General features: G+C 44.5%; 1 protein-coding gene across 2 annotated transcripts in view; it reads left to right on the forward strand.

Moving 5' to 3' along the window:
* The window catches only part of KCNJ10 (potassium inwardly rectifying channel subfamily J member 10), a 29,618-nt gene extending 14,080 nt beyond the window's left edge, over positions 1 to 15,538 (forward strand). The window contains exons 1-2 of one of the 2 annotated variants that reach the window (XM_037825593.1): positions 6,094 to 6,340; positions 12,940 to 15,538. In XM_037825593.1, coding sequence (XP_037681521.1) covers positions 12,940 to 14,079 — 1,140 coding nt within the window. In that variant the 5' untranslated portion in view covers positions 6,094 to 6,340 and the 3' untranslated portion in view covers positions 14,080 to 15,538. Of the gene's footprint in view, positions 1 to 6,093; positions 6,341 to 12,939 lie in introns of those variants that run through there. The other variant, XM_037825594.1, reaches the window with a different exon arrangement.
* Positions 15,539 to 15,838: the final 300 nt, after the last annotated feature.

Consider the following 15,838-nt stretch of genomic DNA (forward strand, 5'->3'; position numbering starts at 1 on the left):
TTGGAACAGGGTCTTAAAGGATGAAAAAGATTTTAAAGGGAAGAGAGGGGAGCTGGGGGTAGGAGGCTGATTACTGAGTGTAAGGAGGGGGCATTGCAGGCAGAGAGAATTGCATGAGCAAATGCACGGAGACATGTAAGTGGACTGCGGGTGTGTTTGAGAACAAAAGGTAGTTTTATATGGCTAGAATGTGGAGTACATAGGGAGAAGTTTCAAAAGGAGAGGTTTGTGAAAAGTAAAGAAGAGTCAGACGGCGAAGGATTTTGAATGCTATTTTAAGAAGTTTGGGCTTCATCATGAGAGGTGGGGGGATTCGTTAAAAGATTTAAAGCCCAGAGCTATGGGATCAGAATGTTGTAGAAAGGCACTGTGGCAGCTTTGAGGAGTGGAGGGGATACAGGCAAGCCTGGGGTGAGAGGACCAGGGGATCACTACCACATTTCAGGTGAGAGAGAATAGAGACTGAACTAGGGCAGTCTCAAAGGGGATGGAGAGAATTCCCACAAAGGCCAAATTGGCAAGACCTAGTGACCACTGGATGAGGGGCAAGAGAGAAACCAGGGATGGCTCTAAGATTTCTGGGTTGGGCATTGAATGGATGATAATTCTTTGAACAAAAAGGAAAACACAGAAGAGATTCTTTTTTGAGGAGAGAGGACATGTTTGGACATGTTAAAATGGAAATGCTCCAGATAGAGGGAGTCTGTAAGCCCTTGAACTGTCAGGGCAGAGGGTAGGTGGAAATCATGGGAGTTGTTGAAACAGGTGAGGAGAGGAAAGGAGAGTGGTTAGAGACCAGAGCCAAGGATGATACCTGAGAAACACCATCATTTAAGGGGATGAGGAGAGACCACAGCAAAAAAGACACATTTAAAGTAAACAGAGGTAGAGAGAGAACCCGGAGAGCATAATGTCAGGAAGTAACAAGCCTGACCACATATTTAGTGCTTCCCAACTCATGAAGTGCCCTCACATATATGATCTTATTTGATTCTCCTTATAACTTTGTGAGATGGGCATTATTAGACCCTTTTGGCAGATAAAGATAATGGAAATCAGAGAGTCGAAGTGATTTTCCTCAAATTATGAAGTCTCAAATTGCAGATCCACTTAATGGCCAATCAAAGTCTGAAATACAGTGGATTCCCACCACATTGCAAAAAAGCCAAGGAGGGGAGAATGTCAACAATGGATAGGCTGGTCATCAGGCTCAAAAGCTGCAGAGAGAATGTTGGAGTTGAGGACTGAGAAAATGCCCTTGGATTTAATGCCCTTGGATTAGAAAGTCAGCGGTGACCTTGGAGAGAGCTTCCTGCTGCTTTAACTGCCACCCTTTGAGGCTGTGTGGCTCAAATGGAATTGTGTCTAAAATGCTGTGTAAACTGCAAAGCCCCATATTCTGAAGGTGGTTGTTACTATTATCTTTAAATATTATTAGATTGAACCATTTGCAACTGCCTGTATGGGACCCATTTGGCAACTTCACATGGTTGGGTTTAATAAGAAAAGGTGTGGCTGGAGTGGGGGTAGTGAAGATGACAGTCTTCAGAGAAGGCAAGCTGCACCGGCAAGAGCAGCCTCATGGGACTGGGGAGCCCTGCCCCCTGGTGGTGGGGAGAAAAATCTTCAATCTTCAGCACAGGGCAGAGAGAGGCAGGTGCCTGGTGAAGGTTGAAATTTGCAGGAGTCCCCTTCTGCCCACCTCACCCCTCCTCCACCCCCTTAATGTGGGCCTATCTGCAGCCTTGCCACCCCCTCAGCTGTAATCCTAGCCCATTCTGGGATGTACCCTCCCAAGGGGTCTCTCTTTCTCTTGGGTAGAGGTCTCCTCTGTGGCAAATCCCAGGGGCCTAGGCCAGGTGAGGACTGATTGGAGATCCAGGGCAGAGCTGACACACGAAGAAGAGATCCTGAATAGGCATCTCGTTCATCACCCTGTTTCTATCTATCCCAGTCCAGACCCACTGAGGACACTTCCCCAGTGTCCTTGGGAACCTCTTTAGTATCTCACGTCTTACTAGGGAGTTCTTCTTCTTAATGCCATTGCCTCCGTCTGAATCTTAGCACTGTTTTCTGGCTCTTCAGTCGAGGTGAGGAGGGATGGGTTAATGTTTCTAAGTAGAAGTCACTAGTCCCTTCTGAGGTGAGGACCCTGGGATGGGGGGCAAGCTAGGAGGCTCTCCAGATTGCTGGACCTGGGGCTGTGGAGTCAGTGGTGCAGCCTCTGTCCTCAACTGAACTCTGCACAGTGCCAAGCTCTTCACAAAGACCAGCCCCACACTGAACCCAGGATGTGCAGCCCTGTTGTCCAGACAATGGTAGCAGCAGACACTGTGCCCGGGTGATGACCAGGAGGAAGTGTGCTGGGGCTGGGTTGGGGGGTTGGGAGGGCAGGTGCATTAAAGATGCAGTGTCCATCTGAGGCATGTGCTAGGAAGTCATCTCCCTCTCCAGCCTGGGAAAGAGGGGTCCTCAAGATGCCACCCCCTTGGCAGGAACACTGTTCCCTTCTTGCAGGGAACAGAGGGCAATGCCTGGGGATTGGGGTGGGGGGAGAGCATTGGTCCTGATCAGCCCACACTAATGGGCAAGGGTAGTGTCTGAACAGAGGAGAACATCTGACACAGCCCCATTTCTCTGCCCCTCCCTCTCTTGACCGGAAAACACAGAGGAGGTCGGAAGGGCCAGACAGAGGTCACTAGCTCCCAGGAAATGCTTTGAAGGCTATTATCCTTTCTTTTGATCAGACTATGAGAACTTTCCAAATGTTGACACAAGGAGAAAAAAAAGCCTATTCTTCCCTGGGCCAGGGCCTCAGTGTCAAGCTAGGGCCAGAGGACGGGAGGGAAAGGGGGAAGGACATGAGAGTGTGGGGAGACCGAGGCCACAGTGACTCAGCTGGAAAGTCAGGCCATGGGCACACATGCACTGCCCTCTTTTTCCCCACCTCAAGATTTGTGTGCATCTGGCTCTATTTCTATTTGTTTATTTTCCTTGGGGCAGGACAGTGGGGAGATTAATCAATAAAGACATTAAGTTTGAAAAGAACCCCAAATCCAGCTCCATTCTTCTTCCAAGATTGAGGCTTACATAATCCTGCAGTACTTTTCTTACTGGCCTTCTTTCTACCCCTCTCCTTTCTCTTCTCTTCCGCTCTCTCTCTCTCGTTAAGAACACTTGGAAGCCCAGAAATGCTTCCTTTCAGCCCCTGATCTCCTTCTGGAGGCCTCTAAGATCAGACCTCACTATTCAAGTTGGAATTGGTGTCCAAAAAGGAGACAATATGGTTGGTTTCCTTTCTCCATCAAGGCCACTGGGAGAATGGGGCCAAACCACAGTGGGAGGAACTCAGGCTGGACATAGTGTTAAAGTGAGCAGGGACCTTAATAATCCTCGAACAGAGAGCCTCCCACCTGCAACACGCTCTGAAAGGCAGAGGAGAGGGAATTGTACCCCAGAAGATACAAGGGCTTAGCCATAACCTGCCAGATACATGTTGGACATCTTTGAAATCCGTTTTGTCTTTACAATTATGTTAATTTTTCATTCTATTCCTTCATACATTGTTTAATACGAAAATAGTATTTTCCCTCAAAATTTTTGAATAAAATCAATATCGCAGAAAAATATACTAAATTTGTTCTGTGGCTTTGCTTATCTCCTGGCACATTAGAGCAGGCCCTAGTTTGAGAAGTGTGGAACTAATACAACTCCTTCTTTCACAACTAAGGAAACAAAGCCCTGAGAGTTCTACTGACTTGCCCAAGGTCACAGCTAGTGAGTGGCAGAGTTGGGACTGGCACCTAAGTCCCTTGCTTCTCAGTCCAGTGCACTTTCCACCGGGCAGTCCTGCCTTTTAGTTCCTGGCAAGTTCTTAAATATTCTTGCAACTGATTCTCTCACTCCATCTCCAGAATGCTATGCATGGGCATGTATCCAAAATATCTGAGATAAGTGTGGGCTTGGAGACCAGCCTAGCCTCAGGTTCTCAGGCTGATAGTGCTCAAAACCCTTCTTTTGACACACAGCACTTGAGCATGATGGACAGATATCAAGACAGAGAGTGAGCTAGTACTGCAGTTCTCTATTTCAATCTACCTGTTCATTTATTTATACCCAACAAGTGATTGGTTCAGGAATACCTTCAAACCTAAAACAATTGGATCAATTAATATCTATAGTGGGTATTCTCTCTTTCTTCCTGGAAACTGTTTCCCTTTCTGATCCCATTTCCAAATCCTTAAAACAAGAAGCTCTTTTCTAGAGAGAAGAAGGAAGAATAGGAGACTTTGGGCTTGGAATGCCTCTATTAACGTGGACACCTGGACCTCGGTATATAGGGGGAGAGTAGGAGAGCAAAGTGTGATAAAGAATTTGAAGGTAAGAGTTGTAATTAGAGGAATAGCACACTACTTTTCCATATTGCCATCTCCATCTTCAAAAATCAGATCTCCAGGTTGAGATACAGGAGGCTGGAGAAACTATAAGAAGAAGAGACTATCCAGATAGATATGTAGGGAATAAAAAGTCAAAGAGGAAGGTAAAAGGAGGAGAGAAGGGGGGGAGGCATTTTAGTAACAGCCAGGATGAAATACAAGAGAGGGCAAGCAGGGCAACACAGATGAATAGAAGAGATGAGAAGAAAGATGGGAAGAGAGTGTGAGAGAAGGAACTAGGGAGAAAAAAGCATGCCATGCAAAACAAGGAGAAGAAACAATGAAATAAAGCAGTTCACAGAGGAAGAGTGTTGCTTCCAACCATCGGCATGCAGACTGCACCTTGGGCATCATTGCTGGTGAGTTTTTCATACCAGGCTGGCACCTGCTGACCTTCTAGCATGTTCTAGGTGTCATTTTCTCTGGTTATTGACTGTTGAGTTTGCTCAGTGGAGGCAAATTCTAGTGGAAAGGACTTTGGAATCCAGCCAGAACTAGGTACAACTCCAAGCGCTGCTACTTATAAGTTGCGTCACCTGGTTCTCTGAACCCGTTTCCTCATCAGTAATTGTGAAGATAATAAGACCTGTTCTACAGAGTCATTGCAAAGATAAAATGTGAAGGGCTGGCCTAAAGAAGGCGTTCACTAAATAATAGTTCCCCTCCCGTTCTCTCCTTCCATTTCCCTGAACCAAACAACATTAGGAACGAGAGATATTCCACAGCCAAAACAGAAAATCACCTAATGGCTCTGTGAAAGGAGCCCAGCAGGCTAGAGCACCATGCAGAGGAGGCCAAAGTTCTGCATCTGACCCCTGTGGGAGCCACAGGGCTCCACACCCACGCTGTGATTCTTGCCCCTTGTCCTGGCGGCCCAACCTTTGTGAAACTGACCACAAAGCAGGAGTGTGTTGAGGGATCAGAACACAAGATTGTTTTTCCAATTTGTCCAATTAAGGTCCTTTATGTGCTCCCAACATTTCAACCCAAATGAATGGCTCCTTATTTCCTGACTGGCCCCGGATTTCCTCAATGTTATGCCTTTTGCTCATACTGCTCCCTTCACTGGAAGGGCCTTCTCTCTGATCCCCCAAATCCCCCGTCTCTAAGGGTCAAAATCTTGCCTATCTTTCGTGCCCAGTTCCAATGCTACTTTTCTCCATAAAGTCTTCCCCGAGTGAGGCAGTGAGATATAGAGGCAAAAGCTCAACTCTTGGTTGTTACTTACTGAATATGTTTCCTGGTTTAAATGGAGATAATCACATCCTTATAGAGTTGTTTGCAGAGGGGGGGTGGGGGGGGTGGTATGAGATAACATTTTTTAAAATCACACAAATCATAGCCCAGTGCCTAGCACATAATAAGTGTTCAGTCAATACATGTTAGTTACCTTCCCAATCCTGAACTCTTGAGCTAAATGTCACAGCTCCCTTCACAAACTCCCCTAGCACTTTATCAGTACCCCTTGTACGGCACTTATCGCCCCCTGCCTGTTTTATGATTGCCTCTCTTATCAGATTGTAAGGTCCTCAAGAACAGAATCTACATCTGATTCATCTCCATAATTTCAGAGCCATGTTTGGAATCTGACACTCAGTAGATGCTGAAAAAAAATGTTTACTGTATGAATGCATGAAAGCACAACTCAAACAGCATGGATCTTGTTATGTGGAAGGCAACATCATTACAGATGAAAACATTGTTTGCATATCTGTCCGTGTTGCTAATTAGTTTTCTGGGGTTCCCATGTGTACAAGGAAAAAGAAAATATCATAAGAAAAATCAACAGAAGACACAAACAAGGAGGAGGAGTGAGAGGGCCCCTCAGTGGAAGGCCTTGGACCACAGTGAAGTTGCCTCCATCCCAGCCAGGGGAAGAGCTTCCACGTCCCGTCAGCCCTACTGTGAGTTTGGAGTCTGTTCCTGATTCTCTTACATTGGTCCTAAGGGCTGAGTTGGGATGGCATCCCCCTTCTATGGGCAAATTAAGTACTTGCAGTATAGGACTGACTTGATAGTGCAGGGAACTCCCAGCTACTCATTCATTCACACATAAAATACTTCTTGAGCACCTATGTGTCATACATGGTGCTAGTCTTTAGGGTAACCAAGATATATTATGCCTGGATCCTTCTTTCAGTAAGCTTATTTGTATAGAAGACAAATGATATGTCAAGCAGCAAGAGATGTGTCATAAAAGGTATACATAGATATAGATATACAGATATGGAAACTAGAAAAAGGGAGATACCACTTGAAACCCTGGGGATCAGAGAAGGCTTCATGGAAGTAATATTGTTCAACATGGGCTCTAAAAGATAAGATTTGGATATGTAGAGACAAGGAGAAAGGGAAGGCCAGGAAAAGAGAAGATTATGAACAATCATGTGAAGGCAGGAAAGCATGTGGCAGGAACAGTTGGTTTGCCTGAAGCTTGCCATGGGAGAGAAGAGCTAGGAAATAAAGCTGAAAAGGAGGTTTAGAAGCAGATCATGGAAGTTCCTATATGCCAGACTGAGTTTGGCCTCTCTTTGATAGATAACTAAAATTTAAATTTAGATAATTAAAATTTAGATAGTCAAATTTTTTGAGCTGAGGAAGGAACTGAGACAGTTATCGTATAATGAAAAGCAGATGGATTGGAGAGACAGAGGACCTGAGCATAAGTCTATTCCACAACATAGTCACATTACCTCGCTGAGCCTCAGTTTCCTAATTCGTAAAGTAAGGATTGAAATCTTAATACCTCATAGGAATGCCATGATAATAAAATGCAAAAGTTCTTTGTAAAGCACTGGATAAATGATGGCTCATTGATTCGTGATCAGAGTTAGAATTTAGGAAGAGTAATCCAGTAGGAGCATAGGATGGATTTGAGGAGAGAAAGAGACAGGAGATGAGTAGGAGGATAATGCTGTGATTTAGCCAAAAGGTATTAAGGATCTGAAGTAAAGCAATGAGATGAAGAGGAGGAGGCACAGGTAATAAATCCACAGCATGTGACAATCAGATGAATGTTGAGGTGAGGAAGGAGAAGGAATTTGAGGTAATCCCAAGATTTTGAGGATGGGTAACTGGGAGGATGGTGGTACCATTGACTATTCAGAGAACCAAAGAGGAGGAGCAGGCAGAAGAAAGAGGATTTGCTGACATTTGGAAATGAATGTATCTGAGGTACTGGTGGTAGACAGAGGTACTGACTTTTAGTTACAGTTCTGACTTTAAGTATCCAAAGCTCCTTTCAGCCAAGTTGCTCTTATCAGAGAAAACAGATGAAGCCCTTTCCTTGGAATCCCCTCCCTGCCCTTTCAACCTCAAGGCTTTTCCCTTTTGCCCCCACCTGCTGTTCCTTGGAGGGAGGGAGTCAAAGCATCCTTTCCTGGCACCTATTTCAGCACAGTCAACTCCAGTGCCCCATAGCTATTTATCAGCCCCATTCTCCTTCTCCACCCTCCTGCAAAGGGAACAGTTGACCCAGAGGAAGTGAGGACTGCAGCCTTGGGGGCTTTCTTTCCTCTCACCTTTTGAAAAAAAGGGATTTCCTAACATCTGTGGAACTCGTGAGGCCTGTGTAAATGGGGGCTCCCTCTAACTGTGCCACTCACTGCTTGACTCCACCTGAAGGTCTTCATTAATATAGGCATGTCCTGTGAGGCAAACCAAGCTGCAGCCCCCACGGGGGGCCTCCGCCTGTCCAGATCAAGCCTTCAATCATTCCTTTACTTGGTCCTTCTTAGCAACTGTACTTGGTGCTGGAGAAACAGATGAAAGCAATAGTCCTTGGCCTTAAATGAAAAGCTCGCAGACACATAAACAAACTGTTTCAAAGCATTATGATGTTTTAAAATAGGAATATGCACAAGACTATGCTTAATAAACCCATGCTGGGGTGAGGGTGGTGGGGGCAGAGAAGATGAACTATTTCTTTGGGTGTCAGGGAGGGCTTCAGAGGCGGTAACTAACACTTGAGCTGAGTTTTGAAAGATGAACAGGTGGTTATCAGGTAGGCACAGAGCGGGACAGTACAAAAGCAGGTACAAAGGTTGAAAGGCATGAAAGAATGAGGCTCTTCACAGAGCTGAAGTCTAGGGTACATGTGGAGGAGTGTCCAGAGTAAAGCCAAAAAGTAGGCAGAGACTAAATCATGAAGGGCCTTGAATGCTGTGCTGAGAGGCTTGCAGTTTATCCTAAAAGCAATGGGGAGCCATGGATCAGTTTTAGTCACAAGAGTTACAAGAGCAGTGTCCTTACCCAAGAGCATTCCTGTACTCAAGAAAGGCTCAGATCAATTCATTCATTCTGGGGAATAAATGACTCATGGGCTCTTAGGTAAAGAAAGAGTTCTGGTAGATCTATAAGCAGGAAGCAGTAGGTGGAAGTGATATTTACTGAGGAAACATGCTGACGCCACTGTAGGTATGGCTGGTCTTTGTTTTAGGGAGAGAGCAATGATTAGGTCAATTCTTAGAGGAGAAAGAAGGTGAATGTCCCTATTTCTGTCTCTTTCACTTCTCAGATGCTGGTCTTCAGAATTCCGTCCCTGGTATCTGGCTGGGGCTGTTTCAGAGGAAATAGTACCCTCTAGAGGAAAGAGTGTGTATATTTTGGGTGGGACAACAACAAACCATTTTCCACAGTTTTGGCCTGCTTCTTTCCTTAGGGACCTGGCCATCTTGGGGGTAGAGTGTAGCTAATTGTTTATTCTCTTCTGACTTGGACCACCATGAAGAACAAAGCTGCCTGGCTGTGGGAGGTGGCATAACAGCTGGAGGTAGCAGATATAAAGGCTGGCAATAGCGTACACAACAGCTGGAGTTGACAATCATAACAGCCAGAGGCAGCAAGGAGGCTATCCAGTAGTCCAATCTCCAATACCTTGGAGTATACAGACCCAGCACTGGGTTCTGGAAGCTCCAGGCTCTGTCTTCTCCATCTCAGTTGTGATCCTTTATACAAGGTATCACAGAGGTACCTCCTGAGAGCATGGGACCCATGAGAATGAACCTGGGGTGCAAAGAAGCAGTTACTAAAGTTAAAATGTCTGGACCAGGAGCCAGAGGACATGGATTCTAGTTTCAACTCTGCCATTAACCTGATTGTGGCAAGTCTCTCTGAGCTTTAGTTTCTAATGATGCTTTTCCTCTGGTACTAAGGATCAAATTCATATTCTGTAGAGTGACATATAATTATAGACTATTATTTTGAGAGTGATGAGCAAGCTCCAAGAGCTTCCATTGCTCCACACGCTGTTTCTCAGGGACACCATATCCCTGAGACTGTCTTTCTTCTGACTACATTTCCCCATTTCCTTCAACCGTTTCCCATATGATCTGGTTCTGAATCCTCTCATATCCTAATTGTTTCTTGACACTTGACATTGCAGATGTAGGATAAACAAAGCAGAATAAAATCAACTTTTTTCTTTTTCTAAAAACTTTAGTTCAACTAAAAGCAGCTTAAGATTGCATTGCTTTTTTGGCCATGGATAGCATACCAGATTACTTTCTGCTAAAATTCTTAAAACTTGCTTCATGGTACTGATTGTTAAATAACATCTTCCCAATACAGAACTTGTTCAGGTAATTTTTGGATCTAAGCATGCAACCCAACATTTATCCTTTTTGTTAGATTTGGCCCATTCATTTGGATCCTAATTCTGCCCCAGGCCTTGCAATGACAATCTGTCCCAGCTTGGTGTCATCCACATAATTGATGGCCATGTTCTATAATATTGAATTAAATTAGTGTTAAGAACGTACAGTAGGGCAAGGCTAAGGATAAAGCTCTATGGTACATCACTAGAAAATTGACCCCAGGTCATCATGATCCATTCACCAATACCACTGATTTTTCAAGTCACCTAATTAGATTAGCATTCTGTTTACTTTTCTCTGCCTTGTCCCCAATGACATAAGGAGAGAGCTTGTTAAGTCTTGCTGAAGGTTAGATACTTTATCTATTAAATTCTCCTGATTTACCAATTTAGCAGCCTGTCATAAAAAGAAAGTAGGTTAGTTTGATGTGGCTTGTTCTGTGGCTTGTTCAATAGTATCCATATTGTTAACTGTCTTTCCCCCACATTACCCAAGTATGCTCAATCTTAATATTCATTCTAGAATCTTGCCTAGGATCAATATCTTACTGGCTTGTCTGTGATTTGTGACATGTATCTCATTTTTCTTTTTGAGAATCAAAATCATGCTCATGCTTCTCCAACTTCCCAGAACTTCCTCTGTTCTCTAATAACACCTCAAAATCTCATAGAAGCTTCACATCTTCAAAAGTTTGAAGGTAAATGAGAAAACATGCTGGTGTATAAAGTTTAAAATTATATACAGATGAAGGCATTGTTATTGTTTTTTTAAAATTGTCATTACTCTTACTGAGTACTGAATAGGGCTTTATTGGGCTCTACCTAAGAATTTTTCAAACTTCAGAGTGGCAGAGCTTCCCTTTAGTGCTAAAGGAACCAAAAGATATTTGGAAGTAGATGGCATCCAAGTCTGACTGAGTAATTTGGACTTGGAAAAAAGTTCCAAATGGGCTGGGGGCTGGTCAACTGACCATCCTGGTTGCCTCTAAACACTCTTGAGGTTCTTATCCATGGTGATCTCCAATTCAGTGCCCATTTGGGTGGGCATATAGATGGACCCCCATTATTTAGTGTTTTCCAGGGGACAAAGCCATGGAATAGGTAGAGTAGGAGGGCATTGTGGAAAAGAATGATAAAATGCAATGGTTCACTTGTGGTTCACACTCCTGTTATCCAGTGTATGGACGGATGAGTAGAAAAATAGGGGCACGTTTGTCTAGTTTGTGGATGGATGAGTGGAAAGGTGGGGGAAGCAAACAAACAAACAAAACAGACCAGGGTGCCCAGTGTTCTTTTTTACTTTAGTTGCTCCTTTTCACTTTAATTGTTATTCCGGTTATTTTTGTGTGTGTGGTAATCAGGGTGTTGGGGATTGATTTTGGTAATGAATGTACAACTATGTAATGGTACTGTGAACAATCAAATGTACGATTTGTTTTGTATGACTGCGTGGTCTGTGAATATATCTCAATAAAATGAATAACAGAAAAAAAAAAGAAAAATAGGGACAAAAACTAAATGAAAAATAGGGTGGGATGGGAGGGGATGATTTGGGTGTTCTTTTTTACTTTTACTTTTTATTATTTTTATTCTTTCTGGTATAAGGAAAATGTTCAAAAAATAGATTGGGGTGATGAATGCACAACTATAGGATGGTACTTTGAACAGTTGATTGTACACCATGGATGACTGTATGGTATGTGGATATATCTCAATAAAACTGAATTTAAAATTTAAAAAAAATGCAATGATTCAGACTTCTTGGAATGGAAAATGTGATGGGCCTCTTTGTTCTCCAAGAAGGGCCAAATTCTCCGCTCTTCCCCAGAAGATCTGGCCATCTGAGAATCAGAGACAAAGGGCTCAAGTGCTTAAAATTCCTTCTCTGCTGGAAAAGTACAAGTTACTCCTTGGGCAAGGGTGCTAGACACTTTGCATTAAGTGAACCGTCTCCTATTTCAGCACCATGACCCACTTTCTACTATTAGGACAAATAGCAATCCTGAATTTGAGCCTGTGCATATAGCTGCTGACTAATATACACTCCTAACTCCCCTACTTCATTTAGTCAAGACAATTTTGCCACCTACAATGTGGCATTTCTTCCAGTCCTTGGGGAAAATGTCCCAGTGCTGCCAAGAAGCTTCAGCATGTTGTTCCTACTTTTTTGCTCAGGTGCTGACTGCAACCTTCCCAGCACCACCTCACCCTAACCTAGACAAAATTTCCCAAATTGATGCAAAGAGATAACGATGATAATAATAATAATAACAATAATAATAATAGAGAGTAAATGGATTGGGGGCTTGAAGAACATCTTGGAGGGTAGAAGAATGGACAATTTCTGCTATTTTCTGAGCCAGATGAATATCTTGGTATCACCACTGGAGATTAACTTGGGGCTAGGGAAAAGAATGGAGAAATTATGGGTATTTGTGTGTACGCCTGGAAGGATGTCAGTGCAATAGCCTTTCTTTCTGATGCCATTCATGAGGATAGGGAGAATTCAGAACTTGAGATCTTCAAAGAACTGGTTTTGTGGTGAATGGAGATGAAAAGACCCCTCTTTAGTCTCAACCCTACTTTAAGAAACTGTGAATTTATTACTTCTTCTATGCCACTTCTTTTTTAAGTATTACATATTCTTAGTCTGCGTTGATTTCCTTATTGAACATGTGTCTTTCTCACTAGACTGTTCTTGGAGAGCAAAGATGATGTCATTTTCATCTTTAACTTACCGGCACCTTGCACAAGCGCCTGGCATATAGCAAGTGCTCAATAAATATTTGCTAATAAAGAACAAATAAGTGATGCCAAAATGGATGCTACTTTCTCCTTCCCATTGGGTGGTGGCAAGAAGTTGGCTGGATTTCTATAATAACCTCCATTATGCTGTCTTGCTCCCTCCAGATGACATCAGTTGCCAAGGTATATTACAGTCAGACCACTCAGACAGAAAGCCGGCCCCTAATGGGCCCAGGGATACGAAGGCGGAGAGTCCTGACGAAGGATGGTCGCAGCAACGTGAGAATGGAGCACATTGCTGACAAGCGCTTCCTATACCTCAAGGACCTGTGGACAACCTTCATCGACATGCAGTGGCGCTACAAGCTTCTGCTCTTCTCTGCAACTTTTGCAGGCACCTGGTTCCTCTTTGGTGTGGTGTGGTATCTGGTAGCTGTTGCCCATGGGGACCTGCTAGAGCTGGGCCCTCCGGCCAACCACACCCCCTGTGTGGTACAGGTGCACACGCTCACTGGGGCCTTCCTCTTCTCCCTGGAATCCCAGACCACTATTGGCTATGGTTTCCGCTACATCAGTGAGGAATGCCCACTGGCCATTGTGCTTCTTATTGCCCAGCTGGTGCTCACCACCATCCTGGAAATTTTCATCACAGGTACCTTCCTGGCCAAGATTGCCCGGCCCAAAAAGCGGGCTGAGACCATCCGTTTCAGCCAGCATGCGGTTGTAGCTGCCCACAATGGGAAGCCCTGCCTTATGATCCGAGTTGCCAATATGCGTAAGAGCCTCCTCATAGGCTGCCAGGTGACAGGCAAACTGCTTCAGACACACCAGACCAAGGAGGGCGAGAACATCCGACTCAACCAGGTCAATGTGACTTTCCAAGTAGACACGGCGTCTGACAGCCCCTTCCTTATTCTACCCCTTACCTTCTACCATGTGGTAGATGAGACCAGTCCCTTGAAAGATCTCCCCCTTCGCAGTGGTGAGGGTGACTTTGAACTGGTGCTGATCCTAAGTGGGACAGTGGAGTCCACCAGTGCCACCTGCCAGGTGCGTACTTCTTACCTGCCGGAGGAGATCCTTTGGGGCTATGAATTCACTCCTGCCATCTCACTGTCAGCCAGTGGCAAATATATAGCTGATTTCAGCCTTTTTGACCAAGTTGTGAAAGTGGCCCTTCCTAGTGGCCTCCGTGACAGCACTGTACGCTATGGAGACCCTGAAAAGCTCAAATTGGAGGAGTCATTAAGGGAGCAATCTGAGAAGGAGGGCAGTGCCCTTAGTGTGCGCATCAGCAATGTCTGATGATCAGGATTTTCCTGCCTCCTCATCACTCTGGTCTCCTTTCCTCCCTCTTTTGACATTCTGGGTAAGGGATACTACCCAGGTTTATTGGAGAGCCCCCAAAGCGCTTATCTTCCACTCCCTCTTATTTAACACAGTGGCCTGTGGGTAGTCTAGGCCAATGGAAGTTATCCTTCCATTGTCCACCTTCACTTTCTTCCACCTTCCACCCCAATACACACACATTCCTTAAGCCAGGATGGGGGAAGGAGAGGGAAGATTTGCCTGAAGTGGCTTAGAAGGCCTCGGCCATGCTTGGAGACTCACAGCAGGAGGACCATGCAGTTGGATGGATAGACTCCAAACAGAAAGTTTGGTGATTTGAGGCTGGGGCCCCTTCTTTCCACCTTCCCACTTAGGAAGTTCTCTAAAGCAAGACTCTCTGATGGTCATTTTGGGGTCTGTGCCCTCAGAAATATAGGACACTGGAATCAATTTATCCTGAGGTATCTACCAACTCCTGTTGCAAGAGGCCAGGGTTTTCATGGTGTAATTTCTGTTGATAGCTCCTGACCACAACCTAGGACCTTGGTTGCCACTAATTTTCCATTTCTAATCTCTCAGATAGACCCAGTCTTAGGATAAGTTTTTTGTTCTAAGAATTGGGGTTGATCCAATAAATATAATACACATAGTCATAACCACCACATTGGTACCCATCCTGGATTATGTACTCTTCAGCTTGGAGTGACTAATGCAGAGCTGTTATCCAAAATTTTGAACCTAACCTTCAGGCTGCCCTGGGATGAAGATTTCTTTCCCTGTGTCTATGAATGGGATGACTCTTGCTAATGGGTTCTCCTGGGGGAAAAAAAAAAGTCCAGTGCCCTGGCTCTATGTAAAGGTCTGAAATGATATTCCAGATTACATAGCACCTGGATTCTCTTCTTTCTTCTCTGCCCAGCCCAGACCCCTCTTCTCTTAATCCCAGTGCTGTGGAGGAAAGGGAAGGAAATGCAAGGGCTTCCCTCTCAATACTGATGCTCAACTAAAAACCAGACCCACCAGGCACAGATTTCCCAGGAAAGTTAAACCAATCCCACCAAGTGGGACAGGTAAATTATCATATTTCCAGACTGCTGTACAGAGCCTCTGATAATCAGTGGTGCTTTGTTAAAGTTTGGGCAGAAGCAGAACTTTGTGGCTGGCAGCTACTGTTCTCCCTATTACTCTTCCTGGTGCCCTCCTGAAAAGTGCTAGTTTTGTCCTTAGGCATTGTTGGGAGGGGAGGAAATTATACCTCCTGATCAAATAATCATGGTCTCCTTTAGCCATTCCTGAGACTTTATATAAAATGATGAAAATCAGTCTCATTTCTACTCTCCTTTGCCATGAGGCCAGTTTCAGGCAAGTTAAAAAGCATATTTTAAAAGGTCAGATTCTGGTCATACCTTGTTCCCTGAGGAGGGGGCGTGGAGGACTCGGGGTGGGGGTGGGTGGGGGTGACTGGAGAAGGGTGTATGGGTACCAGGACTTTCTCTGAAGCCCCAAATCCCAACTTTCTGGTCTCATTTAGGTACCAAGGAAACCTCCCCCCCACAAAAAAAAAATGGCTTGGCGTAGAGTCTCTTTATGAATCAAGTGGCAGTTTATTTAAGCTGGAATCAGCCAATTGGGTTACAAACTAAACACTTACAAAGAATGTGTACATGCATCTGTGTGCAGAGCTTTGAAGTGAAACTCACAAAATTTTGAGGCTGGACCCTTGGTCATTACCTTT

This window comes from Choloepus didactylus, chromosome 2 (assembly GCF_015220235.1).
Source record: "Choloepus didactylus isolate mChoDid1 chromosome 2, mChoDid1.pri, whole genome shotgun sequence".
Lineage (NCBI taxonomy): Eukaryota > Metazoa > Chordata > Mammalia > Pilosa > Megalonychidae > Choloepus > Choloepus didactylus.